The sequence below is a fragment of the Carlito syrichta genome, unplaced genomic scaffold (genome assembly GCF_000164805.1).
Source record: "Carlito syrichta isolate Samal-C Ts95f unplaced genomic scaffold, Tarsius_syrichta-2.0.1 Scaffold309326, whole genome shotgun sequence".
NCBI classification, from domain to species: Eukaryota; Metazoa; Chordata; class Mammalia; order Primates; family Tarsiidae; genus Carlito; species Carlito syrichta.
Window position 1 is genome coordinate 152472 of NW_007253422.1, and position 26468 is coordinate 178939.

Here is a 26468-nt window from a genome sequence, read left to right on the forward strand (position 1 = left end):
CCAGAGCCCAGCAGGTGGAGGCTGCAGTGGCCGGGAGTGGCCATTGCACTCCAGTCTGGGCAACAGTGAGACTCCAACTCAGAAAAAAAAAGAAAAATATATATATATTTGTATGCTATATGTATAATTCTCATCTTAAAAATATTTTACTTTATAATTTAGAAAGGAAAAATAAGCCAACATTTTTGTACAATAACCCCTCTGTCACCAAGTAAATACTGTACTTTGCAATCTCAAAATGTCTATAAGTCTCTAAGTAGTTGGAAACAGTGATGAACACACCAGACTGTTTCACATAAGAAACTCAAAACCACCTTTGCAGCTGTTTACTTAAAAACTCAGATAGAATCTGCTATTAATACTTCTTATTCTTAGTTTTAAAAAACAACAACAAATGTCCTCCAAGTAACATGTGTCCACTGTTCATTTTGTTTCACTAAGTGTTTACCCTGCTGGGAATGGTGGCTCATGCCTATAATCCCAGGACTCTAGAAGGCCGAGAAGCACTTGAGCCCAGAAGTTCAAGACCAGCCTGGGCAACATAGCAAGACCTCATCTCTACCAAAAAAAAAAAAATCAAAAAATTAGCATGTGCCTGTGGTTCCAACTACTCAGGAGACTGAAGTGGAAGAATTACCTGAGCCCAAAAAGCGAAGTTATGGTAAGCCAGGGTCATACCACTGCACTCCAACCCTGGTGAGTGGCCAGAGTGATACCACTGACTCAGAAACAAGAAAAAGTGTTTATCCTAACCCTTGCTTGCAACCATACTGCTTCAGTTCACCAGCCAACACTTTCTGGATATTCTTTCATCAGTTTTAGCTCCAAACCTTCATACCAATAAGTTTTAGCTCCAAACCCTTTTACCAATAAGCATGGCATAAATGCTGGTAGAGAGCTACCATAGTGAAAAGAGTGATCCTGTCTTATCTTTTAGTGTTACATATAATGTACAGAAAATGATAAAGAAACAGCTTAAGCTGCTGTATGTGAGGTCTATGGTTCAACAGTTGTCAGAGTGTGATCCAAAGAGACCCTTTCAGGCAGTATGAAGGGTGAAAATTCTTTTCACAATAAGATACTTGACTTTTTTTAACTCTGATTCTCACATAAACGCACAGTGGAGCTTTTCAGATGCTATGTGATATGTGAAATAGATTTAGATTTAATACAAAGGCAGAGATGAGAATCCAGCTGTCTTCTATTAAGTCAGATATCTAAAAGATTTGCAAAAATATGAGGTAATGCCAATTTTCTCACTAAACGTTTTGGTTTTGGAAAATACAGTTATTCGTAAAATTTGCTATGTTAATATATAATGGGTTGCTATTTTATGCAAATTAATACATACTTTAATTTTTCTTAGTTTTAATTTCTAATACAATAAATATTGATAGATATAACCCATTTATACAAAGTTTTTTTGGGTACCAAATAATTTTAAGAGACAAAAAGTTTAAGAACTGTGTTTTAGTAAGTCATGATCTCAAAGACTGAAGATCAATGTTGTTTATATAAGGATATATATGTTTATAAACATATAAATATGTAAGTATATACGTTACATATAATGTTTATAAAAATATATGTAAGAAAGAGCAATCATCAGTCTTTTGGTCTCACATTTAGACATGTGTCTTACCTAATATATTGTATATTTACATGTGAATACATGTTTATTAATATGTATAATATTTATATATGTGAGTCATATATACAATGTAATTTAGAGAGTAAAGGCACTGAAGTCATTCAAATACCTATGCTTTAATTCTTATTCTTCCACTTATTAATAGCTGTGCATCCTTTAACAAGTCAAACAAACCCGTAAGTCTCACAAAATTGCTCTGATGAATAAATGGCAAAATATATGTGAACACCTAGTACACAGTGAATGCCTAGAACCATCGTAGGCATTCAATAAGTGACAAGTATAATAATCAATATTGTTAGAAACACTTTAAAGAGACATATTTGCTTATTTTCTCTTTAGTCAACCAAGTTTCCATAGTGTACAAATACCCGTACAACAAAGATAAATGAATTCAGTTCTACTTGTACATTTTTTAAAAAAATCTTTGGCATCATGTAAGTTTCCCTGGTCACAATAAGTAGATAATGACAGGCTTTTCATGGGTGTACAGAACCTGTAAAGACCCAAAATAATCTCTAAATTATCTTCTTAGATAAGCTCTCTGATATAAGCTGTCTAACAGCATAAAATGCCTGTAATAATAAATAGTATAAATATGTTATATATTATACAAGACTGTATCCTTGCATATTAAACAATATTAACGTTAATAAATAGTAAATGTTTCAGACCTGCCATACTGCTAAAAGAACTGTGTGAATGAGTTGGAGCTGCTCTCAGAGGACCATAAATACATTCTATTATCTACTTTTAGATTTCTTGTTACAATTTCAAGTACGCCTGGGTTAAAAGAGAAATTAAGATTAAAATGAGTCTATCAGTGTATAATACTGAGTGATCTACCACAGAAACAAAGAACTGAGTATCACACGTCCTCACTCATAAGTAGACCTTGAACAACTATTGTAATACTAAAAGAAAGGGATTGGCAATAATGGGAAACTGCCGGGGAGGGAGGGGGTGGGACTGGCAGTAGTGGGAAACTGATCCAAAAAAAAAATTTTAGTCTATTACACAGAACCACTTTAATTTTCATAAGAAATGTACCAAAAATTAAAAGGCGTAGGTTGAAAGGGAGGGAGCTGGGTGGAGAAAATGCACTTAACCAAAACTAAAATTTTAGATGATAAATAACTATGGCTTCCTTGAGCATATGGTAGAAGATGAGTAGTTCCATCAGGAAAAGATTGTGATGTTTAAGGAAGAAGCTGTTATGCTGAATGAGAAGAAAAGGGTAGTTAAAATCTACATTAACATTCACCCAACTCTGAACTTAAAAATAACGGTAACTGAATAGATAAAAATTAGAGAACTATACCAGTCAAGTGCATATTCATTGCAGGAGTTTAGAAAAATAAGTAGGAATGAATTAAGCTAGAACCCATAAGATTATGGATTTCATCATGAGTCAACCAACCCTATCTATTAGCTAAAATCTAAATAAACAGATCATCTGTTCTAAAAGCACATCAACCATTACCAACTCTCATAATACATCAACAGTGATTATCACTATTTCTTTTTTTTCATTTATTTTTATTTATTTTAAAGATGTGGGGTACAATTCAGGATTAAGAAGATAAGAAGTCATCATACAGGTTTAAGTTTGGGCCTCCCTTTGGACCCCACTTTGCCTGGTTTGAGATCAGGTATCCTTATTGATGTTATGTCATCACTGTCATCCCCTGGCCACCCACCCCCACCCTAACCCCAGGCAACATTCCACTACTGCCAAACCCTTTCTTATAGTATTATGAAAAATGTCCAGGGTCTTCTTATGAATGAGAACAAGTGGCACTCAGCTTTTTGTTTATGGATTATCACTATAATTTCATAGTGTGAAAAAGTATGAAACTTCCATGAACATTCCATAATCAAACTGCAAAGACAATGCAGCTTAAATGTATTAGACTCTGGAAATCTCTTTGCCTGGGAGGCTTATCTTGTTTATTCTACTACTAGTAGTACATTTTAAAAATCGACTACATTTTAAAGATCGTACGTTTTTTGTTTCTACTTTTTGTTTATTGCCACCATTAGCGCAAAGGTTCTCAATTTTGCTGTCTTTAACACAGGCTTTAACTATCTTTTTCTTCTCATCAAGCATAGCAACTTCTTCCTTAAAACATCACAATATTCTTGACAGAACTTCTCATCTCTTCCCATGTACTCAAGGAAGTCATAGTTATTTGCCATCTTCTAAAATTTTATTTGGTAATTTATAAATATAAATATACTAATTCTCCACCACTGAACAGATATGAGATGTCAGGATCTTTTGCAATTTGAAAAGAGGGCTTACACTATCAGATTTCGATAAAATTCCAGTAAATAAGATGAGTGATTCTGGTGAAAAGATAGACACAGATCAATAGAACAAGTTCAAAAAAAAATCATCATACGCAAAAACCTGAAAAATGGACCATAGATCTAAATGTAAAAGCTAAAACTATAGCACTTGTAGAAGAAAGCATAAGAGAAAGCAAATATTTCTTAGCTATGACACAAAAAAAATAGTTTACAAAGCAAAACAACTGATAAATTGGACTGCATCAAAATTTAAAACATATCTTCTTCACTAACATTGTTAGAATGAAATGACAAACCACAGACAGGCAGAAAACATCTACAAAGCATATATTTTAAAAATCACTTGTATCCAGAAAACATAAAGAACTCTCAAAACTCAATGAGAAAATAACCCCAACTTTTTTAAATGGGCAAAAGACTTGAGCATGAGCAGATCTTTCAACAAAGAAGACGTAAGACAGCAAAGATTCACAAGAAAATGTGCTCAATGCCATTAGACAATGGGGAAATGTAAATTAAAACTACACTGAGCTATCACTACACATCTTCTAAAATAGCTAAAATTTAAAAACTGACCATTACCAAATGTTGACAAGAATAAACAACTGGAACCCTCATACACTATTAGTGGGAATATAAAATGGTACCATCACTTTATAAAACAATTTGACTGTTTCTTAAAAAGTTAAACACACACCTACTACATGATCCAGTCATTTCACTCCCAAGTATCTACCCAAAATAAACCATATATCTATACAAAGATGTGTATACGAATGTTCACAGCCTTGTTATTTATAATAGCCCAAACTAGAAACAATTCAAATACCCATCAACAGGTAAATAAATAAATTGTTGCGGGCGTGTGCATATATCCAATTAATAAAAAGGAAAGAACTACTGATGCAAGCAGCAACACAGAGAGATCGCAAAATAATGATTCTAAATAAACGCCAGATCAAAAAAAAAATACATGTGTATAATTCCATTTATATAAAACTCTAGAAAATGCAAACAAATAGATAAGGGACAGAAAAGTAGATCAGTAGGTAATTTGTAGAGAAAGGAACAGAAGAGAAGAATTACCCAGGGGCAATGGGTAATATTTGGGAATGATGGATGATCACCATATTGATGTGGTGAAGATTTCTGTGTACATATCTTTGTCAGACTTATCAATTTATACTATCAATTATATAACAGTAAAGGGGTTTTTAAAAAACAAAAAATATTTGAGATTTAGAGTAGGTAAGGATATCTCAGAGAAAACCATAAAAAACTGGTACATTACCAAAAATTAAAACTTCTTTGCTCTGATAAAGAACTTGTATTCAGAATTTTTAGAGAACTCAATAATTAGAAGACAAACTATCCAGCTTTAAAATGTACAAAAAATTTAAACAAAGACATAAAAATGCCAACAAACACAAGAAAGATGCTCCACATTAGTCATGAGGTAAATACAAATTAAAACCACAATGAGACACTACTCCAAACCCACTAGAATTGTCTAAAAACAATTTGAAAAGCAGTAATAATCACCCTTCATGAAATTATTTTAAGTCCCATAGATTTCTTCTTGATATCAAAACCAAAAGCAACTACATTTGTGCTATAAGATAAAGCACAAGTGATTATATCCATTTACTACGACTTCCAATCCAGTCTCCTCTCCTTATACTAAATAGGCTTCTCCTTTTTGAATTATCTATAGACCTATCTGTACTATATTAAGCAGCACTATATTTTTGTCAGCCTTATTTTCTCAAATAGACTCATCTTTTCATACCTCCATGCTTTGTGCTTTTTGACAAAGCTGACATAACACTTGCAAGCTCCACATATAAGTGAGGGATAGGAAGGAAAGATGTTAATATAACTATGGAAAAATGAGTCCCTGTACTTAAATTCCCATTCAAATCCTTAACCTTCAAGAGACCTATCCAAAGATCTATTCATCAGGCTGTCAAGTAAGCATTAGAATGGGGCAGAACAATCTTTCTAGTTTCCTTTTGTTGCTTTTATAAAACTCCTGAACACTAGTAAGCACATAATAAGTATTCAACATGTATTGGTCAGACTGAATAGTCCAACTTCAAATCCACAACACTAAAGATACTCTGGATGTTCTGATATGAAGGTGGGAATCAAGTCTCCCATTCACTACCCACATGACTACAGAGAAATGATCTGAATCCTAAAAATATCCTCTCTTGAAATCCTAACTCTTCTCACCCAACACTGGACACATGCTGTTTTGTATCACACACTTTCTCAAAGCTTAAAAGCACTTTCTCAAAGTTCCCCGCATGCCCAGGGCCCTAAAAGCTGTATCTATACCTTATCTATACCAGTTACAGATAAGGATTAGATAACAAATTAAAGGATCTGAACAAGAGTTGATACCTGACCCAGATTGTTCACCTCAACTTTCTTCCCCAGGAATTTAGAATTAGAATTGAAAACAGTTTCAGCTGGTCTCCTTAATGAAGAAGCCACGAACTTGAGAGTTATATGACTATATGCCAGAAAAGCAAAGAAAGCTCTCTGTAGAAATGAAGAAATAAATTATTAATAGATTCAGAGAAAAGCAACAGAGAAGAGAGTACATTGCCTAGGTTCTAACAGCTTTTCATCGGTTCCTAATTCCATTTCTTCAAGAGATTCAGTTACCCTTGGGTACTGTGAAATACTACAGTTTCTCCAAATACCATATATTCCTTTTCTTTTCTGCTTGATACATCCAGCATGGTTTCCCTACTTGCAATTAAGCAAAGCTTGACTAAGATAAACATATTAAATCAAATAATATAATTTCTTACTTTTCAACATTAGTTTATACTATGTGAACTGTTGGTGAGCACAGTTTTCATATTTAGCTTCTTTTACCTCACCAGAATATTCAGTGATACTTTTTACTATTACCCCTGATAATTTTCCCCACATGTATGAATTCATAATAACTCGTGTTCCAACCATCTCACTGTAAAAAAAAAAAAAAGTAAAGCAAAATCAAAAATAAAAAACTGCTGCTGTTTGCAACAATATTTTTTTCCATGTTAGACAATTTTTTTTTATTTTAGTATTTCAAAATTAAATAACTGGTTTCCTATTACTTTTTTTCCACAGTCTCCTTCATTGATATTGTCCTTTTGTACTTTTTTTTTAAGTGCCCTCTATTAAGTGGAATACTTTTTTGGTAGCCCTCATTTAAGAAAAAGCCTCAAATTACCACAAATCCTGATAGTCAAGAGGCAGTAGAGTTTAATGGTTAATAGCATGGACTTGCTTATACGCACACCTATGCATGAATCCCACCTCTACCCCTAATTATCTGCTCTATCCCTAGCTGTCCTTGAGTTGCTTAACTCTACCTTAGTTTCCTCATTTGTGAAATAAGAATAATGATACTGACCACACTGAGTTGTTGGGAGAGCTTAATACCACTTAAAGTGCTTAAATAATGCCTGGTCTAGTAGTAAGCACACCATAAATACTAGCTACCAAAGCCAGTATTCAGCCACAAAAGCAACTTTTATAATATATTAAGTCAATGAATAGTCAATGATACTCCTCTATATATGGTGTTTAGAAGTAGAGGCTCTGAGAGGTTAGGTTCTTGATCAAAAATTAATTATATTTAAGATTATCTAGGCTGTCCAAGAGAACTTTCTGTAACAATGGACATGTCTGTGTGCTGTTCAGTATGATAGCCACTAGCCAAGGGTGACTAGCAAGCACTTAAAATGTGGCTAGTGTGACTAATGAACTGAATTTTTTATTTTATCTATTTTTAATGAATTTAATAGCTATATGAGCTACTAGCTACAATATCAGACAGTTCAAAATATATTTTAGAAAAAGTTTCTGTAATGGCCAAATTAAGAGAGTTTTATTATTCTTTATTTAATTGTCATATCCAAACATGGAAATTAATATTTTACTAATTACAAAAAAGTTTAATAAAAATGATAATAGTGATAAATATGATATGATAATGCAAAGCCTACATCTGCCACTTTGTGGGACATAACTAAAAGCACAAACTGTTAACTATATTATAAATATAATAAACATATAATATTAAATGACAGCAACATCCTTAGCCTAAAGGCCAGTTGCAAACCTGAATGCTACTATAGATATTCCAGACTCTAAAAAATTCACGATAAAGGGTAACTAGAAAGGAAGAAAAATTATCTTCTACCCCATGTTTTTGAACTGATAGCAAAGGATACAAATCTGTTCCATTCCCTCTTTAATTCTAAAAGTGTTGAACCCTTTTGCTTACTACTATTAGAAAAAGGAAAAGAGGAGAAAATATGCCAGATGTCTTATGTATATATTTAATGCTATGAATCCTAACAGACCAATAAGGTAAGCATTTAAAATTGTGTTAAAGCAAAATTAGGAAAAGTAACTTGCCCAACAGTACATGGCCAATATGCAGCAAAGAGAGATCTGAATCTGTATCTACCTGATTTTAGGACTATATACCAGAGTCCCCTTATCAATACCAAGCCTGCTGCTACAAACAAGGCAGCATGAAGTCTTAAAATAAATCTGTTCTCTTCTGGCAGTTCTAAACAGCAAAGATCATCAATATAAAGAGGAGGGAAATGAGGAAACAGATGGACAGGAAACTCATCTGGGGCACTAACACATGAGTTTCTCTGGCACTAAAATATCCCTATGTGTTTCCTAGCATATTCTAGACAAATTAGATCAATAATAAATGGCATATTTAAGGGAGAAGCATAACAAAAAGGAAAACAAGAGATAATACAGAAAAGGAGAAAGCAATCTCAGGTAGAAGGCGGTAAATGTCACAAGAAACTACTTCAAGTGCTACTGTAACCCAGTGCCTAAGGCTGTATAGATGTGTATACCATAAAAAATCAACCTTCTAACAAATGATTCAGAAATGCAAGAAGGGTCTTATTTTAACAAGTCCAAAGAAATATCAAATTTATTTTGTGTTGACCAACCAAATTACAAAAATAAGTTTCTTGCTACATTATGTGAAAGAGTATGTCACATGATATGTATATGTATTTATTTGTCTATATAAAACAAATACTCATGGAAAGCTTTTGCTTTTTCAGTTAGCTGTTGTTCTTACTGAAACTGTACTTGAAAATAAGACTACAAGTATACCACAGGATTCAAAACCATCTTATCCAAACCCAGGAACCAAACAGACTCTGCTAAATTTTAGATTCTACTGTTTCACAGAAACTGTATCCATCACTATCTGAATTCTCATTCTTGCTATCCAAAAGATGTAGAATTGAACAGATGTGGATGGTCCAGTGTCTCTCACTATCTAGACTCTTACTATACAAATTCAGGACACGAATGCAAAGAATACTTGTGAATCTCAATATAAATGTTTAATATAATTTCATAAGGTCTACAAAACTTAGTTTTTAAGAAATGCGCAGGTGTTCTACTAAAATAACAAACACTAGATGCAAAATAAATCTTAGAAGACATCTTTTTATATCACATTTCTCAGCAGTCTGCTGGAACAACTGTGGCAGTTACTAAGTTATTGCCCCTTAAATTGCAGCACCCCCACCCCCATTCTAATTTGTGATGCCAGAGCTAAGCCTGCGCTGCAAATGGCAATCCTGCTTTGCCAGCTGGCTTCATATGAAGCTCTGCCAAGAGGGGGCACTAAAGACAGACTGCAAGGCTAGAGGAGGAAAGAGAGACTGTACGTCGCTATCTTTTCTTTGGGTTTCATAAAAGCATTTCCTCAGCAAAGGTCCCATAGCAGCAAGTAAATCCAGTCTGCAGTGTTTCCAACACTTGAAGAACTAGCTTCAACATATCCCACACAGAGACACCAGCACCAGCCAGCACACCCTCCTCAGAGACCTTAGGTCCCAATTGTATAGGACCTCTCTTCCAAGCTCAGACTCCCAACACCAGTCATTCAGCAGCTGGTCCTCAAAGGTCTAAGTTTCAGTTCTACAGAGCCCTTCCTTTTAGTTTCTGAGTTTTTTCTCATTGGTTTCTGAGCTACAAAATCTTCTACAACTAAATTCTTTTAAAGAAAACTTGGGAGGCCTTTTTCTAACTCACATGTAGTATCAACTGGTAATAATATTATGTGATACGAAGGCATTAACAAAGTTTATCTCTGCCTTTCCAAATTTTCTATAAGAAACATGTATTGCTTTTTAATCATAAAATATAGTAAGAACACTTTAAAACAGTCCTTACACATTCAGATCAAACAAGGATCCACTATCACCCATACAAAACAACACAACTTATTTTCCCTAAATATTTAAGAGCATTGAGAGTTTTAATCAATTTACTAACTACCCTCTCCTATCCAAATTTTTTTAAATACTTCACATACTTTCATTCTACTTCCTACCTTCATTTACACATAAATTATCCACTCCCACTCTTACCTGTGCCTACAAACTCCCACCTGCCTATCTATTTTCTTATTCCCAGTCATATGTCCAGTTCTTCTTCACGAACTCCTATGCTTCCTGTCTTGAGGTAAGTCACTTTTTAAAAATACAGATGGCATATACAAATAGATATAAGATGGTATACAAGAGAAGAAAGGCAAACAATCAGTATTTGTCAATAGGTTTGAGTTAATAGTTCTGGCTCTGTTTCTATTCGAGTAGTTTGAGGGTGGGGGAGGAGTTTCTAGTTTGGAGAAGACACTCTAGGAATGTAGACTAAATTTTATTGTGGTTTTAAGTAATCTATTTTGGTTGGGTGCTTATGCCTGTAATCCCAGCACTTAGGGAGGCTGAGGTGGAAGGGTTGTTTGAGGCCAGGAGTTTGAGACCAGCCTGGGCAACATAATGAGACCTCGTCTCTACAAAGAATCAAAAAATTAGCCAGGCATGGTGGCACGAGCTCGGAGTCCCAGCTACTCAGGGGGCTGAGGCAGAAGGATTGCCTAAGCCCCAAAGGTCAAGGCTGCAGTGAGCCATGAATGTGCCATTGCACCCCAACCTAGGTCACAGAGTGGGACTTTGACTCGAGAAAAAAAAGTAATCCAGTTTTTTTTTACCTTCTCTTTCTCTCCCCCCAAAAAGTTATTATTTTCTTCCCTTCTCTCCCTTGTCTCGTATCAGTATTGGTTTCCACTTAGAAAAATCAATGACAAACAATGGTCTTCTACATATACATCTGAGAATATAATTTCTGCTTTAAAGATGGACCATATAGAATATTACAGAAATGAAAGATGTATATAAGGATACTAAATACCATGCCTCAGATGCTATAAGGTCTCAGTTTATGAATTAAATGCAAAATTTATAGCTATATCCACAAAAAATTCTAAAATATTGTGCACAAAAAGTATTAACAGTGAAGTACAACTGTAAGTCATGGTACCTCTTCTCTCTAATCAAGCAAAAAAATGTTAGGCATATATGATTCCTAACCCAATGTCATATACAGGTTAAACCTAAATATAAATATAGTATTTAAATGAAGAGACTTAAATTTTCAGACAACTACCTTAATATATGATTATTTCAGCACCTCCCACAACTAAAATATCTTTAAGGAAGTCTAGTCAGTGGAAAGATCAAAGTCTGCAAACTATCCTGATGTGACCATACCCAAAGTTTTAAATTTTCAAAAAGAGGGTGAAATTACTCCTCTCTTCATACTAAGCAAAAATCACCATTAAGTCAAATTAGACCTACAGCAATTTTTAAGATTAAAGAAATAATGAATCTTTTTTAAAAAGTTATTTTCAGAGCTATACAGGTGTTATTTATTTACAAGGGGGGGTTGTTTACAAGGGAGGGGATCTCTAACAAAGTAGAAAAGCAATCTCTCCAATTACTTCCATTATAGGACTAAAGATGCATTCTCATGGAAAGAAATATCATAATGGCATAGAGTAAAGCTTTTCTACTGAGGAAGAGGATAGCCAGGCTAGACTTGTAAGAATTCAAGTAGATAAAAACTAAAAAAAGTAACTTCACTGCTCATTTGTCTTTTGTGGCATTACAGATAACAGAATATCTCGCAAACCTAAGGATTCCTTAACTTCATGTTCATGGCTCTAGCAATTTTGTACCCTTCCTCTCTCCTTCTGCCTCCAAAGTTGGGCAATTACAACTCTCTTCGTTACTTATATTGCTGCAGCCACACTGACCTCACTGTTCCTCAAACATACAAAACAACTTCCTGCCTTGGCACTTCCTGCATTCCCTCTGCCTAGAAAGCTCAACCTCCACATTCCCAATATGCAGCTAATTCTAGCACTCTTTTTTAAGTCCACATTCAAATGTCACCTTTTCAGTGAAGCATTTCCTGGCTAGCCTGACTAAAATAACACCTACTCCCATATTTCCTATTCCCCTTCTCTATTTTTCTTCTTAGTCTTTATCATTGTCACTATCTAACAGACACTTCTACTTATTTTGATTCTTTTTTTTTTTTCTTTTTTGAGTTGGAATCTCACTCTCGCCCAGACTGGAGAGCAGCTGCCACTCCCAGCCACTGCAGCCTCGACCTGCTGGGCTCAGGCGATCCTTCTGCCTCAGCCTTCCAAGTAGCCGGAACTACAGGCGCGCGCTACCACACCCAATTAATTTTTTATTTATTGTAGAGATGAGGTCTCACCAAGTTGCCCAGGCAGGTCACAAACCCGCGGGCTCAGGCAATCCACTCACCTCAGCCTCCCCAAGCGAGGGATTACAGACTGAGCCACTATTTTGATTCTTAATTGTCCCTCTACCAAAATGTAAACTACATGAAAACAGGATATTTACCTGTTATGTTCATTGCTATAGCCCCAAGCATTTAGAATAGTGCCTAGCATCATAGTAGATGCTCAATATGCTAAATGAATAAATGATACAGTTGACTGCAACACCACATGTAACTAGTAGGTCCTGCTATCAACACTTCATATTCTATACTGAAAGACTTCAGTTAACAGACTAGGTTTAAGTTATTTTTTAAACTGTGTTCTGGAAACCACAACAATCTCTCAGGGATCAGAGTGAGGGTAGTACATGGAAGCCTAAGCAAGCAGAGAAGTCCCACATTTATCTGCTTTACTAATTTGATGTCACATAAAATTTGATTTGCAAAAAGGATCTAGTGACTTCAAAAATCTGAAAGCGCCGGGCTCGGTGGCTCAGCCTGTAATCCCGCGCCTTTGGGAGGCTGAGGTGAGTGGGTTGCCTGAGCCCGCGGGTTCGAGACCCGCCTGGGCAGCGAGACCTCATCTCTACAATAAATCAAAAAAGTAGCTGGGCGTGGTAGCACGCGCCTATAATTCCGGCTACTTGGAAGGCTGAGGCGGAAGGATCGCCAGAGCCCAGCAGGTCGAGGTTGCGGTGGCCGGGAGCGGCCACTGCACTCCAGTCTGGGCGACAGAGTGAGACTCCAACTAAAAAAAAAAAAAAAAAATCTGAAAGCACTGGGTTATACAGAACAACTTAGCTCCTAGTTGTTATATTTTACTTGTTTTATTTATGGCAAATGAGGGCAATCTAGCTATTATGTTTAAGTCATCCTTTAGAAGGAAATTAAAATAGATTTCATTAATCTTATCTAATACTCTGCAATCAAAATTTATATTTTCTAATTAAAACAAGTAGTTTTTAAGCTAAGTAAAAAGCAAATTAGTTTTTTTTTTTAAAAAGAACAGAGAAGTGTAAATTATGTTATTTCATCTTTTTCTTTTTAAATAGAGATAGGGTCTCATTATGTTCCCCAGGCTGTTCTCAAACTCCTAAGCTCAAGTGATCCTCCCACCTTAACCTCCCAAGTGCTGGGATTACAGGCATGAGCCAGTGTGCCCTGCCTATGTTATTTCATGTACAAGATTATCACCTCACTATGCACATAGTTCACTAAATGAAGATTAAGAATAGATCCAAATTCCATTACCACAAAAATCTCAGTAAGCAAAAACACAACTCCACTCCACCAAATTGGAGTGACAAAACTTGCTATAATAATACTTGACAAAACAAGCTATAATATTATATTCTGAACATCACCTTGAAATTCATTGTAGTATAACTTGACCTGCCTAACTTTTAAAATGTTATGTGTTCCAATAAAGAAAAAAAAGAGCACTCACCTTAATGAAGTAACAGATGGACAAGCCTGTCCATACAAACCCATCTGGCCACAAAAAGAATCTGAAAAGTAAAGAAGAATTAGTTATCAGATGCTCCAAAGTAAATTAAACTATAAATCACACTACAGTTCTAATTAAAACACTCTGAAAACAGAAACAGAATGCTAAAAGAAGCACCATTATCAGAACACAAACCCACATGAATGGAAAATGCTATTGAGTGACAAGAGGAATTATACTGAAGAGAGACATATCAAAAGCTTAAGAGAAATAGGTACACTGTAACTGCAATATCCAAAGAAGATGAGAACTCATAAAATTTAACAAATGGTTATACTTATGTTATAGAGAGTGTGTGTCCAAACTGTTTAGTAGAATCCTAGGGATTCCAGAAAGGTGCCTAAAAGCTACCACAGATTTAACCATGCAGGTTCCCACTCCCACATAATTGCCCTCCTGCCAATCTACTCTTCAATCAAAGCAGTGCTACCTTTACTGTTTCTATATATTGGACTTCACGAAGACTTCATCTAAAGAAACAATTATATTCCTTAAAAAAAAAAAATAAGAGTAGCACTGAAACAGAAGCTTTAAATTCAAATTCTAGGTTTTAGGTGCAAATTCTAACTGACAATGACTGAGACCTTGAAGAATTTATATCACCTCACTGAACTTCAGTTCCCTCATCTGAAACTTGGGGATAATACCACCTATATAACTTTATTTAATCATTAGGGATAAACTGCAGGTTAGAATTAAATAATTAAATCAACACATTTGAAAGTGTCTATTAGCACTAATTGGCACAAGGGAGAATGTCAATATTTTCATTAGGCACAAAGATGAGCCACAAATGCCTACAGGTAACATACATGAGATAAGGTAAAATAGGTGTTAAGTATACACAGATGCAAATACTGTACAAGTGGTAGAAACTGAGCAACTAAAGAAAGCATATTCAGGCTGAAGGTGTCAGGGCTAGTCCCAGTTCTACTTGATTGTTGCTACGCATGAGTACTGCAGAACTTCCAATTTTTCAGGAGAAGCAAATAATCCATAATCATATTTTAAATCTCTTGATTTTTCTTTTTGATACACTACATAGTCCAAACAAAACACTGGATTTTGCTTCAAGTTTGTACCTTTGATTTAGAGACTGACTGAAGTCCCTGCATACATTCAAGAGAGACACAATCAGTCACTTCTCTTTCTGTCAGAATGACAGGATGAATGGCTTGATCACTGTACCCACTGAAAATAACTAAAATGCTGAGTAACATACTCTAAAATCTTTATAAATGAATCAAAAAACCCTGACGAAAAATAAGGTATGATCAGAGGCCAAAAACTAAGAGAGTGAAAACCAGAGAAGTATGCAGAGTACTGAAACCAGCTTTCCTTTAACTTTAAGACATTTTGTAAAGCCCAGTGAATTTCAGCTTTCAATTCCAAGACCTCTTGGGATTCAGGGTACAAGAGGCAACAAAATTCAGATCTTAACTAAGTAAATTTCCAGGAAAATTGTGTTTTAAGCTTGGCACTGAGTGCTGGCTAGGGGATGGGAGGCTAGCCCAGCAGTGCAGCAGTATCTACTCTGATATTTCACAACTACAAGTAGACCCTTTTCTAGATTATGGCTTTAAAAGCTATATATCTAGAATTTTGCTTAGGGTAGCCAAAGGATGGTAGTGTCTCCACCTAATCCTAACAGATGCAAATGCAAATTCTCTCTGGGGGAACTCATCTTTGATCTAGGCCTGCAAAAATTCCCACAAGTAAGGTTCCAAAATAAATGAATTCATAATTAAAAACCACAAAACCTAGAAGGAAATAAGCTGCCCATGGCAAGATACAGCAGCAACACAAGTCAACGCAATCAAAACTACAAAAAGTTCAGAAACAGGAATTTACCAGACATCTTTCTCTATTTTAAGTGGCTTACCTAGTCCTATATTTTAATTGCCTGTATACAGATGAATCTCAAATCTTCATATCTAGCAGGGATGAATCTCCTGATCTCCAAGCAATATCTAACATTCCCCTCTGGAAATTCCAAATTTACCATATCTAAAACTGAACTCATAATCTTTCCTTAATAAAATGGCACAGTCTTTTCATCTAAGAATGACTTTCAGGTTTCTAGCTTAACTATTACCCTTTGTCAGAGAGCAAAACACTTCTTTCCAACTCTGTCTCTATGAAGTATGACTTCTCTAAACACTCCTGGCCTCTCAGTCTACTCCTCTCCAAAGAGCTAACTTAACCAAAGACCTATGCACCAGGGACTTAATCTCTTTCTTCCCTCTCCATCCAGAATCCTGTAAGGCAATGATCTGGGTGTGTCTATCCTGCAGAGCCAAACATCCTCTGGAGTGAATTGTCCCATTGGCAGGTGGAGATGAAGAGCTTTAGAGAGTTAGCCAACTTCCACAATCTGCAATATCAGCTTTATAAAAAAACAAAAGCAGCTCTTTCAAAGGTTAAACACAGGGTTACCATAAAACCTAGCAATTTTATTTGTAGGAATATCTCCAAGAGAATTTTGTTCCTACAAAAACTTGCACACAAATGTTTATAGCCACATTTACAATAGCCAAAAAGCGGAAGTAGCCTAAATGTCCATCAACTGATGCATCGATAAACAAAATACAGTAAATCTATATAATAGCCATATAATATATAATGAAATATTATTCAGTCATAAAAAGGAATGAAGTACTATTATATGCTACAATATGGATGAACCTTAAAAGCCTTACACTAAATGAAACAGTCAGATACAAAAGCCAAATTTTGTATGACTCCATTTATACAAAATGTCCAGAAAAGGCAAATCTGTAGAAATAGAAAGTAGACTGGTGATTGCCAGGAGATGGGAGATGAGGGGGAGGGAAGGAGACAACAGATGGGGAGTGACTGCTAAGAGATTTATTTCTGGAGTGATAAAAATGTTCTGATAGCGGTGATGGCTATACAACCTTGTGGACACATTTAAAACCTCTGAACTGTACACTTTAAAATAGTGAATGTATGGTATGTGAATCTTATCTGAATAAAAAGATCATTTTCAAAAAGGTTCTATCTTGTTTCTTCATCTGTTGGTTCTAACTTTATTTCTCAGTCAGTCAACAACTCAGGCAAGGGAAAATGAGCTTATATATTGAGTTGCTCAAACATCAACACCGTTGGGATCCCTGCCCCAATCAGTTACCAGTTACTACCAATTCTAATTCTTCCTAGTTATCTTTCTCATCTGTTCTGGGCTCAATTAGTTTCAGTTTTCTCCATTTACCATCTAGATTACTGCATGTAAATGGAGTCCTGAACCCCAGGCCTACTGGCTAAAAGAACAAACATATGTCAATCTTCTTCTCTCTACCTAGGCAAATATAATCAGCAACATGGAAATCTTACAAAAGACAGCTGAGGTTCACACTGAAGTCAGAAAATCTCAAAGTGTCCTCCAAGTTACAATTCACATCTCTGTGGTACCAATTATAGTTAAGTAATTATATTAACTCATTCAATTACATCCATGATTTATGTGGTTTAATTTGGTGCTAACATCATCTAATAGTATTTTCCCAAATCCTTTGAAAACTCACATGTATCAAGAAAATTTTAGAATGACACAACCAGAATGTGGGTAGTAAAAGTCAGTCATTCACAATGAGTATGTCCCAATACAAGAAGAATGTGGAATTCCGTGTGTGTGTGTGTGTGTGTGTGTGTGTGTGTGTGTGTGTGTGTGTGTGTGTGTGTTTTGGAGCCTCACTCCAACGCTCAGGCTGGAGTGCAGTGGCACGGTCACAGCCACCCCAGTGCCGACCTGCTGGGCTTAGGCAATTCTTCTGCTCAGTCTTCCAAATAGCTAGAACTACAGGTGCACACTACCAAGCCCGGCTAATTTTTTTCATTTATTCTAGAGACAAGAATTCCTTTTAATATAAGCAGTGTTCAAGTGTGGAATAAACTGAGTTACAAATTATTCACATTTAGGAAGCAGCTGTTGTAACTAATAATGCATTATTTGGAGGCGGGAGTGAAATGGAACTAAGTATTTTGAAAAAGCTTCAAGGTAATTTTTATGGTGCCTCTCCCTCCTCTCCCATCTACAAAGATATGTTTTATAATTTATAAAGAACTTACAACATTCATGACCTTGAGTCTGAAGACCTAGATTGGAATTCCAACTCTGACAGTTACTGTGAGTCCTTGGATATATTGTTAATTTCTGAGGCTTAGTTTCTTCTTTTATAAAAAAGGACAAAGTCATGCCTCAGTTTCTATGACAGTAGCTTGAATTTGCAAACATCAGCATAACACCAGACAAAAGCAAGAATTAAGAATTTGTTGAAAATAAATGTTATAGCTCTAGAGGATATTCTTTCTTTTTTTTCCTAACTTCTGAATTCAGCCCTATCTTTCAAAAAGACTTGAAAGTATAAAATTACGAACATCCATGAAGGAACAACCCCTTTGATTCAAGTAACCTGACTTGAGCATTGTGAACTGTTGTACCATTCATCAGTCACAGGTAATCATTAAAGCAGTCATGGAAATAACCTGTATCTTAATCAGAACAAACAGAAGAAATCTGCCAGAGGAAGGAGCAAGGAGAAAAGAATCCTGCTGAGTAGCAATCAGTTGCTCATTCCAGTTCCTCCAGCTAAACCTCAAGGCAGTGGTACAGCTTGAGTTAAGAAGTCATCTGCGTTCAGAGAGAGATTAAAATCGTGAGGATCCTCAACTCAACACGGAGTATTAGAAGAAAAGAGAAACCAAACAGATAGTTAAGAGAAGAGAAACCAGTTTAAAAAATAAAAATAAACAAGAAAATTGTACTGCAGATAGCAGCAAGTGATTTAAGGGGGAGAGAAAGGTAATGATGTTAAATGTAAATAAAGATGGATATACAATGAAAAGAGAATATTGGCTTTTAATAGAGATAATAATGCTATGAAGGGTGGGTTTTGTAGAATAGTGAGGGCAAAAATTAGTGCACAAGGGGGTTAGGAATTAGGAATAGGAGAAAATAAAAGTTTGGTCACATTCTGTATAAAGTGAAATTAAGTAGAAAGTGCAGTAAGGTCAAGCAGTCAGAAAAAGAGGTACAGATTAAGAATTCAGGAAAGATAAAAGAATATGTTAGAACTTTCATCATACTCTATCTCTATTACCCTGTTTTAATCTTCAAAGCTCTTGTCATGTCTCATATGGTTTTTATTTACTGTTTCTCCCCCCACTCGAATACAAGCTCTGTGTTATATCCCCAAAACATATTTATTCAGTGAATAAATAAACTAGGTTTCTCAAGAGTTGGAAAAAGAAATTTAAAATGAGATCTGACTGAAAACTCACCAGATATTTACTTAATATAATCTTTGTATCCATCACTTCTCCATACCTCTAAGCAATTTAGGACCGATCCAGTTAGAAGAGCAAGTTAGTTATCTAGAATATATAAAGAACTTGGCCGGGCTCGGTAGCTCAGCCTGTAATCTCAGCACTTTGGGAGGTCGAGGCGAGTGGATTGCCTGAGCCCGCAGGTTCGAGACCAGCCCGGGCAACTTGACAAGACCTCATCTCTACAATAAAATAAAAAAATAGCTGGGCGCGGTAGCACATCTCTATAGTTCCCGCTACTTGGAAGGCTGAGGCAGAAGGATCACTGGAGCCCAGAAGGTCAACGCTGGGGTGGCCATGAGTGTGCGTGCCACTGCACCCCAGCCTGGGCGAAGGAGTGAGACTCCAACTCAAAAAATATATATGTATATAAAGAACATTTAAAACTCAATAATCAAAAGACAAATAACCCAATTTTAAAATGGGCAAGGATATGTACAGACATTTCAGCAGAAAAGATGTATGAATGTCCCATAAACACATTAAAAGATATTCAGCATCATGAGTTGCTAGGAAAATACAAATCAAAACCACAATGAAATATCACTACAGCCAGATGTAGTGGCTCCCAGCACTTTGGGAGGTGGAGGCAGAGGATTACCGGAGCCCATAGGTTCAAGACCATCCTGGGTAATTTAGTGAGACCTGGTCTCTACCAAAAAATCAGAAAAATTAGCTGGGCATTGTGATGCATGCCTGTTGTTTCATCTACTTGGGAGGCTGAGGCAGAAGGATTGCCTGAGCCCAGTGTGCTGAGGCTGTGGTAGCTGTGAGTGCTCCACGGCATTCCAGCCTGGGTGACAGAGTGAGTCTCCAACTCTAAAAAAAGAAAAAGAAATACCACTACAAACCCATTAGAATGGCTATAATTGAAAAGATAGATAATAACAAATGTTGCAAAGATGTAAAAAAAATTAAAATTTCATACATTACTAGTTGAAATGGAAAATAAAATAGTAAAAATAGTATAGCTACTTTGTGGAACAGCAGGGCAAGTCACCAAAAAGTTACCATATAACCCAGCAAGTCCCAAGAAATGAAAACATACAGTCACAAAAAAACCTGCAAAAGAATGTTCATAGTAGCATTAAACCATAATTGCAAAAAAATGGAAATAATCCAAATGCCCATCAACTAATGAACAGATAAATGTATTATAACTGTGCAATAACCATGCAATGGAATACTGTTTGACAATAAAAAGTAATGATACATGTAACATGTACAACCCCTGAAAACATTAGCTAAGTGAAAGAAACCTGTCACAAAAGGTTATATATGTATTTCATTTACATCAAATATCCAAAATAGGCAAATTCACATTTACAATTAGATTATAGATGAGTAATTAGATTAGTAGTTTCTTAGAGTTAGGAGTGGGAGAAGAGGTAAAAAGGAGACTAGGGATTGACTAGGAGTGGGTATAGGTTTCTTTTGGGGGTATGTGCAAAAATCAGATTGTAGCGATTGTTGCAGAACCATGTGAGTATCTAAAAAACAAAAGTTTTTACACTTGAAATAGGTGAATTGTATGGTATGTGAATTATACCTCAACTAAGCTGTCAGGGAAAATAAGAACAATCACATAAAAATGTTTTTATTCTGTCATGTTCCTGCTTCTTCCCTCACTAGTGCCACAGGATCCATCCCCAAGCCCCAAAGCTAGAACAGGAAAGGGAGTAAAAGTAATCACTTCACCAGAAAACAACTCTAGAAATAACAAGTATTTTCAAATGTATAACCCCTTGAACCATTTAGTAAAGTTTGTTTTCTGGTGGCCTCCACTATTTTCAAACCACACGTTTATTGAATATGTTTAATGAAGATACGCATCTGGCCCATAAAAAAGTTTCACACACCTGAAAGGCATTCTAAAGGAAATCACTTTACTATACCTACAAATCAACTACTTAAGCTAGATCCTTATCCTTCTCCTAAACAAGACCAGGGCCCGGAAGAAACTAAAAGAAGATGAAAAAAAGCTCGCTAACCAACTCAGCTTCAGCTTCTTAAGACTGCTTTAAGAGTAGGAAGTGTATGTGTGAACTACCTACCTCTTTTCCCTCCATATTTTAGGACTAGTGTCAATAAAACAGGTGATGAATGTGGGGGGGAGGGAGCTTCCTGGCCAAATATCACAGAGCTATAACTTCTTCCAAACCCCAAACCTTACTTCCTGCAATTAATGTAAACAGATCAGGCAACCCTCTTCAAACTAAATCATAACCCAAGCAAATAGTACAAGATTCTATTTCTGGATCTGTCATTAACTCACTGGATAATCTTGAAACTTCAGACTCCCCTCTTTGCTCAATAACTTAACCAAAATATCTGGTTCCAAAATCATATCATCTGGTCTAATAAAGAACCCTTTACCCATTTGTAAATTTATTTTTATGGAAAATCTGATACAGGCATATGAAATTAAATCAAAGTACATGTTTAAATCACCTTTATTGAATATACATGAAATATGAAAAATCCAAAAGATCATCTACTGCAAAAATGTTACACTCTTACATTTTAAACAACTTTTAAACATATTCACTAAACAAAGATAGAATAAGTTTTTGGAGGGCTAAAAGGTTTTGAGGCTTTAAATTTGAGCTCAGTTATATTTAGAAAACCAAGATGCCATCTCTCTCTGGATCCTGTATCTTTATCTTGGGCAATTGATTCATGTGCTTTGCCTGGTGTAATTTAAAGCAAGAGATTCTACCATATTGCTGAAAAGTAAATTGAACCTACCAGAATTCACTGGCTGGCAGAGAAATAAAATGCTCTATTGCAATTGAAAAGACAGGAAGTTATAAAGTCTCCACTGCTAGAGATGTTTAAAAAGTACCTCCCTTCCTAATTTAGGAATCTAGAGTGAAACTCTTGAAATTTATTAAAAGTGATCCAAGGTGATTCAGAAGTACTGTTTAATTCTGGAACTATAAGTTTAGAACAAGAAAAGAAAGGTTGCTAATCAAGTAGGTTAGGTTAGGTTAGGTTAGGTTAGGTTAGGTTAGGTTAGGTTAGGTTAGGTTAGGTTAGGTTAGGTTAATCACTCTGTTGCCCAGGCTGGAGTGCATTAGCTCGATCACAGCTACCTTAGCTTCAACCTGCTGGGTTAAGATAATCCTTCTGCCTCAGGCTTCCAAGTAGCTGGAACTACAGGTGCACAAACCACACCCAGTTAATTTTTTTTATTTATTGTAGAGACAAAGTCTCACTAAGTTGCTCAGGCTGGTCTCGAACTCCTGGGCTCAAGTATTCCTCCCAAAGTGCTGGGATTACAGGCATAAGCCATCACACCCAGGTTGAATAAGCTATTTTTAAGGAAAATTTTGAAGTAAGAAGAGACCCAGATCTAGATTGTTTACTTTTAACTGGTAGAAGCTCCAGATGACTCCAGGAGAGTAGGAAACAGGAAGAACTGGCCAAGTATTTGTACCAGGAATCCCCAAAGTACGTATTAAGCTCCCAGTGTCATACAGAAAAAGAAGACAACATGACTTCAGCTCTCAAGATGTTTATAATTTTGTTGAAGAAATGAAAGTTTTACATAATATAAACTGGGTATTTTTCAAAAATAAAATTTTTGTGCCTTGAGAAGAAATTCTACTTTGAATAATGGTAGAAGCCAATGGAAGAATTGGGCAATAGGCCAAAAACAGTAAAGTTTGGATTAACTTATGAGGGAACCCACTGTAGATTCCTGACCAGTACATGATTAATGTATTAAGCAGATTCCACTGTAAGTATTTTCCAGGAGGAAAATGGAAATGGGAGGTTGTTATTATAGCCAAAGCATGATCCATTAGAGGGCAAATAATCCACTTCACATTGTTTCTTAAGCATCTGTCTCTACCACTAAAATGCTGGCTCCTTGAAGGCCAAGGTACATGTCAAGGTAGCTTTATCTCTCCCACAATGCCTAGCACATGTCCTCTACATTTTCAAATGCTTACTGACTTGTTGTAAAGGAATTAAAAAATCCAGTATTTCACAAGGAACAATAACTGTATTCAGCACAGATAAAGACATGAAGAGCCAAAGGAGTCAAATTATGCCCCAAAAAGGGCAGGAGGATGGGGGGTGATTGTGGTTAGGTTAAAAGACCTTTAAGAAACATTAACAACTAAATGCAATGTATATGCCTTTCTGACTCTTTATTCAATTAAAAACCATCTATAAAAATAGGCATTTTTAAACAAGCAGGACATTAGATTATGAACTGGGTATTAGATGACACCTAAGAATGTCAATTTTGCTAGATACGATGGCATGTGGCTATACAAGAAAATATCTATATTTTTTAGAGTTGTATACTGATGTAGAGGTGAAAAAATAATGTCTCTGATTTTCCTTAAAATAATGAGCAAGAAAGAAAGATATTTGAAGCATATGTCACAACTATCTTAATTTGTTGAATCTCAATGAGGAGCAAAAGGAGATTCTTTTATATACTTTTAAGTATACTCAGGGCAGTTGCACTGAAGTCTTTTGGTGTTAGTTGCACAACTCCAGCAATGTGCAATTAATTCTTTTTCTTTTCTTTCCGGAAGCTAAGAATGACTAGTACTTCTGAGAAAACAGCCTAGACTCAATCAGAAGAAAATGGGCATTCATTTGTTAGCTCTACTAATAGGAAATCACTGTGAATCTACTCAAAGAACTTCTTGTAAATTAATATGAGAACTGAATATAAGCCAAAAGAGTGACTCAGTTGCTAATAAGAAACAAAATCTTAGACTTCAGTATCCAGAAAAGAAGGGTAACAGTACTACTCACTCTTCACTGGGTAGTTCACAACTGAAGTATTGTGTTCTGTTTTGAGTACCACATTTTAAAAAGACATACATACTAGAATGTTTGCAGGGAGGGATATCAGACTAGTGAGGAATCTAAAAACAAATATCAAGTATAGAATGACCGAAAAGCTGTGTTTAGCATGGAGAAGAAAATACTTCCTGGCCTTCCACCTCACTTCTACCACATAGACCCAGTGTAATATTTTTCAGAGGATTTCAAGAGTTGTTAATGGATATTCTATAGTTAAAGAAGTTTGAAATAAACATTTTTTCCTCTAAAGGACTTATCAAAGTGTTCAATATCCTGAATTACTTTACGAATGTCTAAGAAAAGGATGTTCGGTATTTCCCAAATGTGACATATTCATTCAAGAAATATTTAAATTGCCCCAATAATCTGCCAAACACTCCTCCAGGTGCTGGGGATACAACAACAAACATTTTAATATCCTGGAGGATAGTTTGGGGAACAACCAACCTAAGTTTCTTTCTATTCCTCTAACTTGCATTGTGCTTCCTCATCTCTAGGTCTTTGATTATACTCTCAGCCTAGAATGCCCATCTCTAATCTTAATGCAAACACTATCACCTTCAAGATGTTTTCTTGATCATCATAAGTAAAAAACAAACAAACAAACAAAAAACCTCTCTCTCTTCTCAGCAAACTCTTGGGTCCTTATCTATACTCACTCCTTGCAAACTAACTATGCTTCTTAATTACCTTTGGATCTCTCTCAATCCCCAGGACAGTATCTTGCAAGCACAGGTACTCAAGAAATATTTGCTGAATGAATAATCACCTTTAAATATCTGAAGCTTTATCTTGAAAAAGAAGACAGAAGAGGTTTCTCTTTTCACCAGGAAAAGAGGTGAAGTTAGAAGCCAATTTTGCCTCAAGTACAGCTAACAACAAACAAGTTACCTTACAGCTATCAGTGACTAAGGGTGTTCTAAAAGCAGCCAAGTGACTCTATATCAAGTGTTTTAGTGGGATACCTCACTGGCCTGACTGAAGGATTAACTCTTTAGATTCTAGGAACTACTATATATTTTATTATATTAGAAAAAAGGTAACTTTTGATACAATTTATTTGTAGTAGTATTAAAATTCTTTAAATTAAGTTTAAACATGAAATGTCTTTTCTTTTATTAGTATAGTTATATATCACATAACGATGAGGATACTTTCTAAGAAATGTGATGTTAAGTGATTTTATCATTGTGCAAACATCATAGAGAATACTTCTACAAACCTAACTGGTATAGCCTACTACACACCTGGATGTAGCCTATGGCTCCTAGGCTACAAACCTGTAGAGCATGTTACTGTGCTGAATACTGTAGGCAATTGTAACACAAAAGTACTTGTGTATCTAAACATAACTAAACATCATATTAAATATAAAGAAAAGTACACAGGCATAGGACACTTACCATGAATGGAACTTGCAGGACTGGAAGCTGCTATGAATGAGTCAATAAGAAAGTGGTGCATGAATATGAAGGCCTAAGTCATTACTATATACTAATGCAGACTTTATAAACACTATACACTTAGGCTACACTAAATTAATTTTTAAAAGTAACTACACTACATTACAATGGCTATGGCATTACTAGGCAATGGAAACTTTCAGTTCCATTATAATCTTATGAGGTCACCATCATATACGCAGCCCACAGATAACCAAAACATCATTATGGTGCATAACTGTACGGGAGGGGGGGGCAAAAAAAAACCCTGAAATGTATTTATAAAAATTGTGTATTTATTCTTACATGTTTAAATTCTAGTCACCTTCAAAGTACCCTCTGATTGATGCAATACACCCATCGAGATGCTTTTTTCACTGCTCAAAACAGTTTTTGAATGCCTTTTAGTGTTTCTGCTTGCTTTTTTGTTTGTTTGTTTGTTTGCTTGTTTTGTTTCAACTCTTCCACATGAGCAAAAGGTTTCCCTTTGAGTTTTTTCATTCGAGGAAACAAATAAACAAAAAAATGTTGCTGGGGGTGAGACCAGGTGAATAGGGAGGGTGGGACATGGATCATGCCTTTTTTGGTCAAAAACTGCTAAACACACAGCGCGGCGTGGGCAGGTTGTCATGGTAGAAGAACCAGTCACCTGTTTACCACAACTTGGAACATTTCTTCCACAAATCATGACACAACCTTCTCACAACTTACAGATAAAAATTTTGGT

The 26468-nt window shown here is 35.7% G+C and overlaps 1 protein-coding gene across 2 annotated transcripts in view; it reads right to left on the minus strand.

The window, feature by feature from the left end:
* The window catches only part of FOXJ3 (forkhead box J3), a 169664-nt gene that overhangs the window by 126527 nt on the left and 16669 nt on the right, over positions 1-26468 (minus strand). For both annotated transcript variants that reach the window (XM_008067174.2, XM_008067173.2), the window contains exon 2: positions 14064-14124. In XM_008067174.2, coding sequence (XP_008065365.1) covers positions 14064-14107 — 44 coding nt within the window. In that variant the 5' untranslated portion in view covers positions 14108-14124. The remainder of the gene's footprint in view (positions 1-14063; positions 14125-26468) is intronic.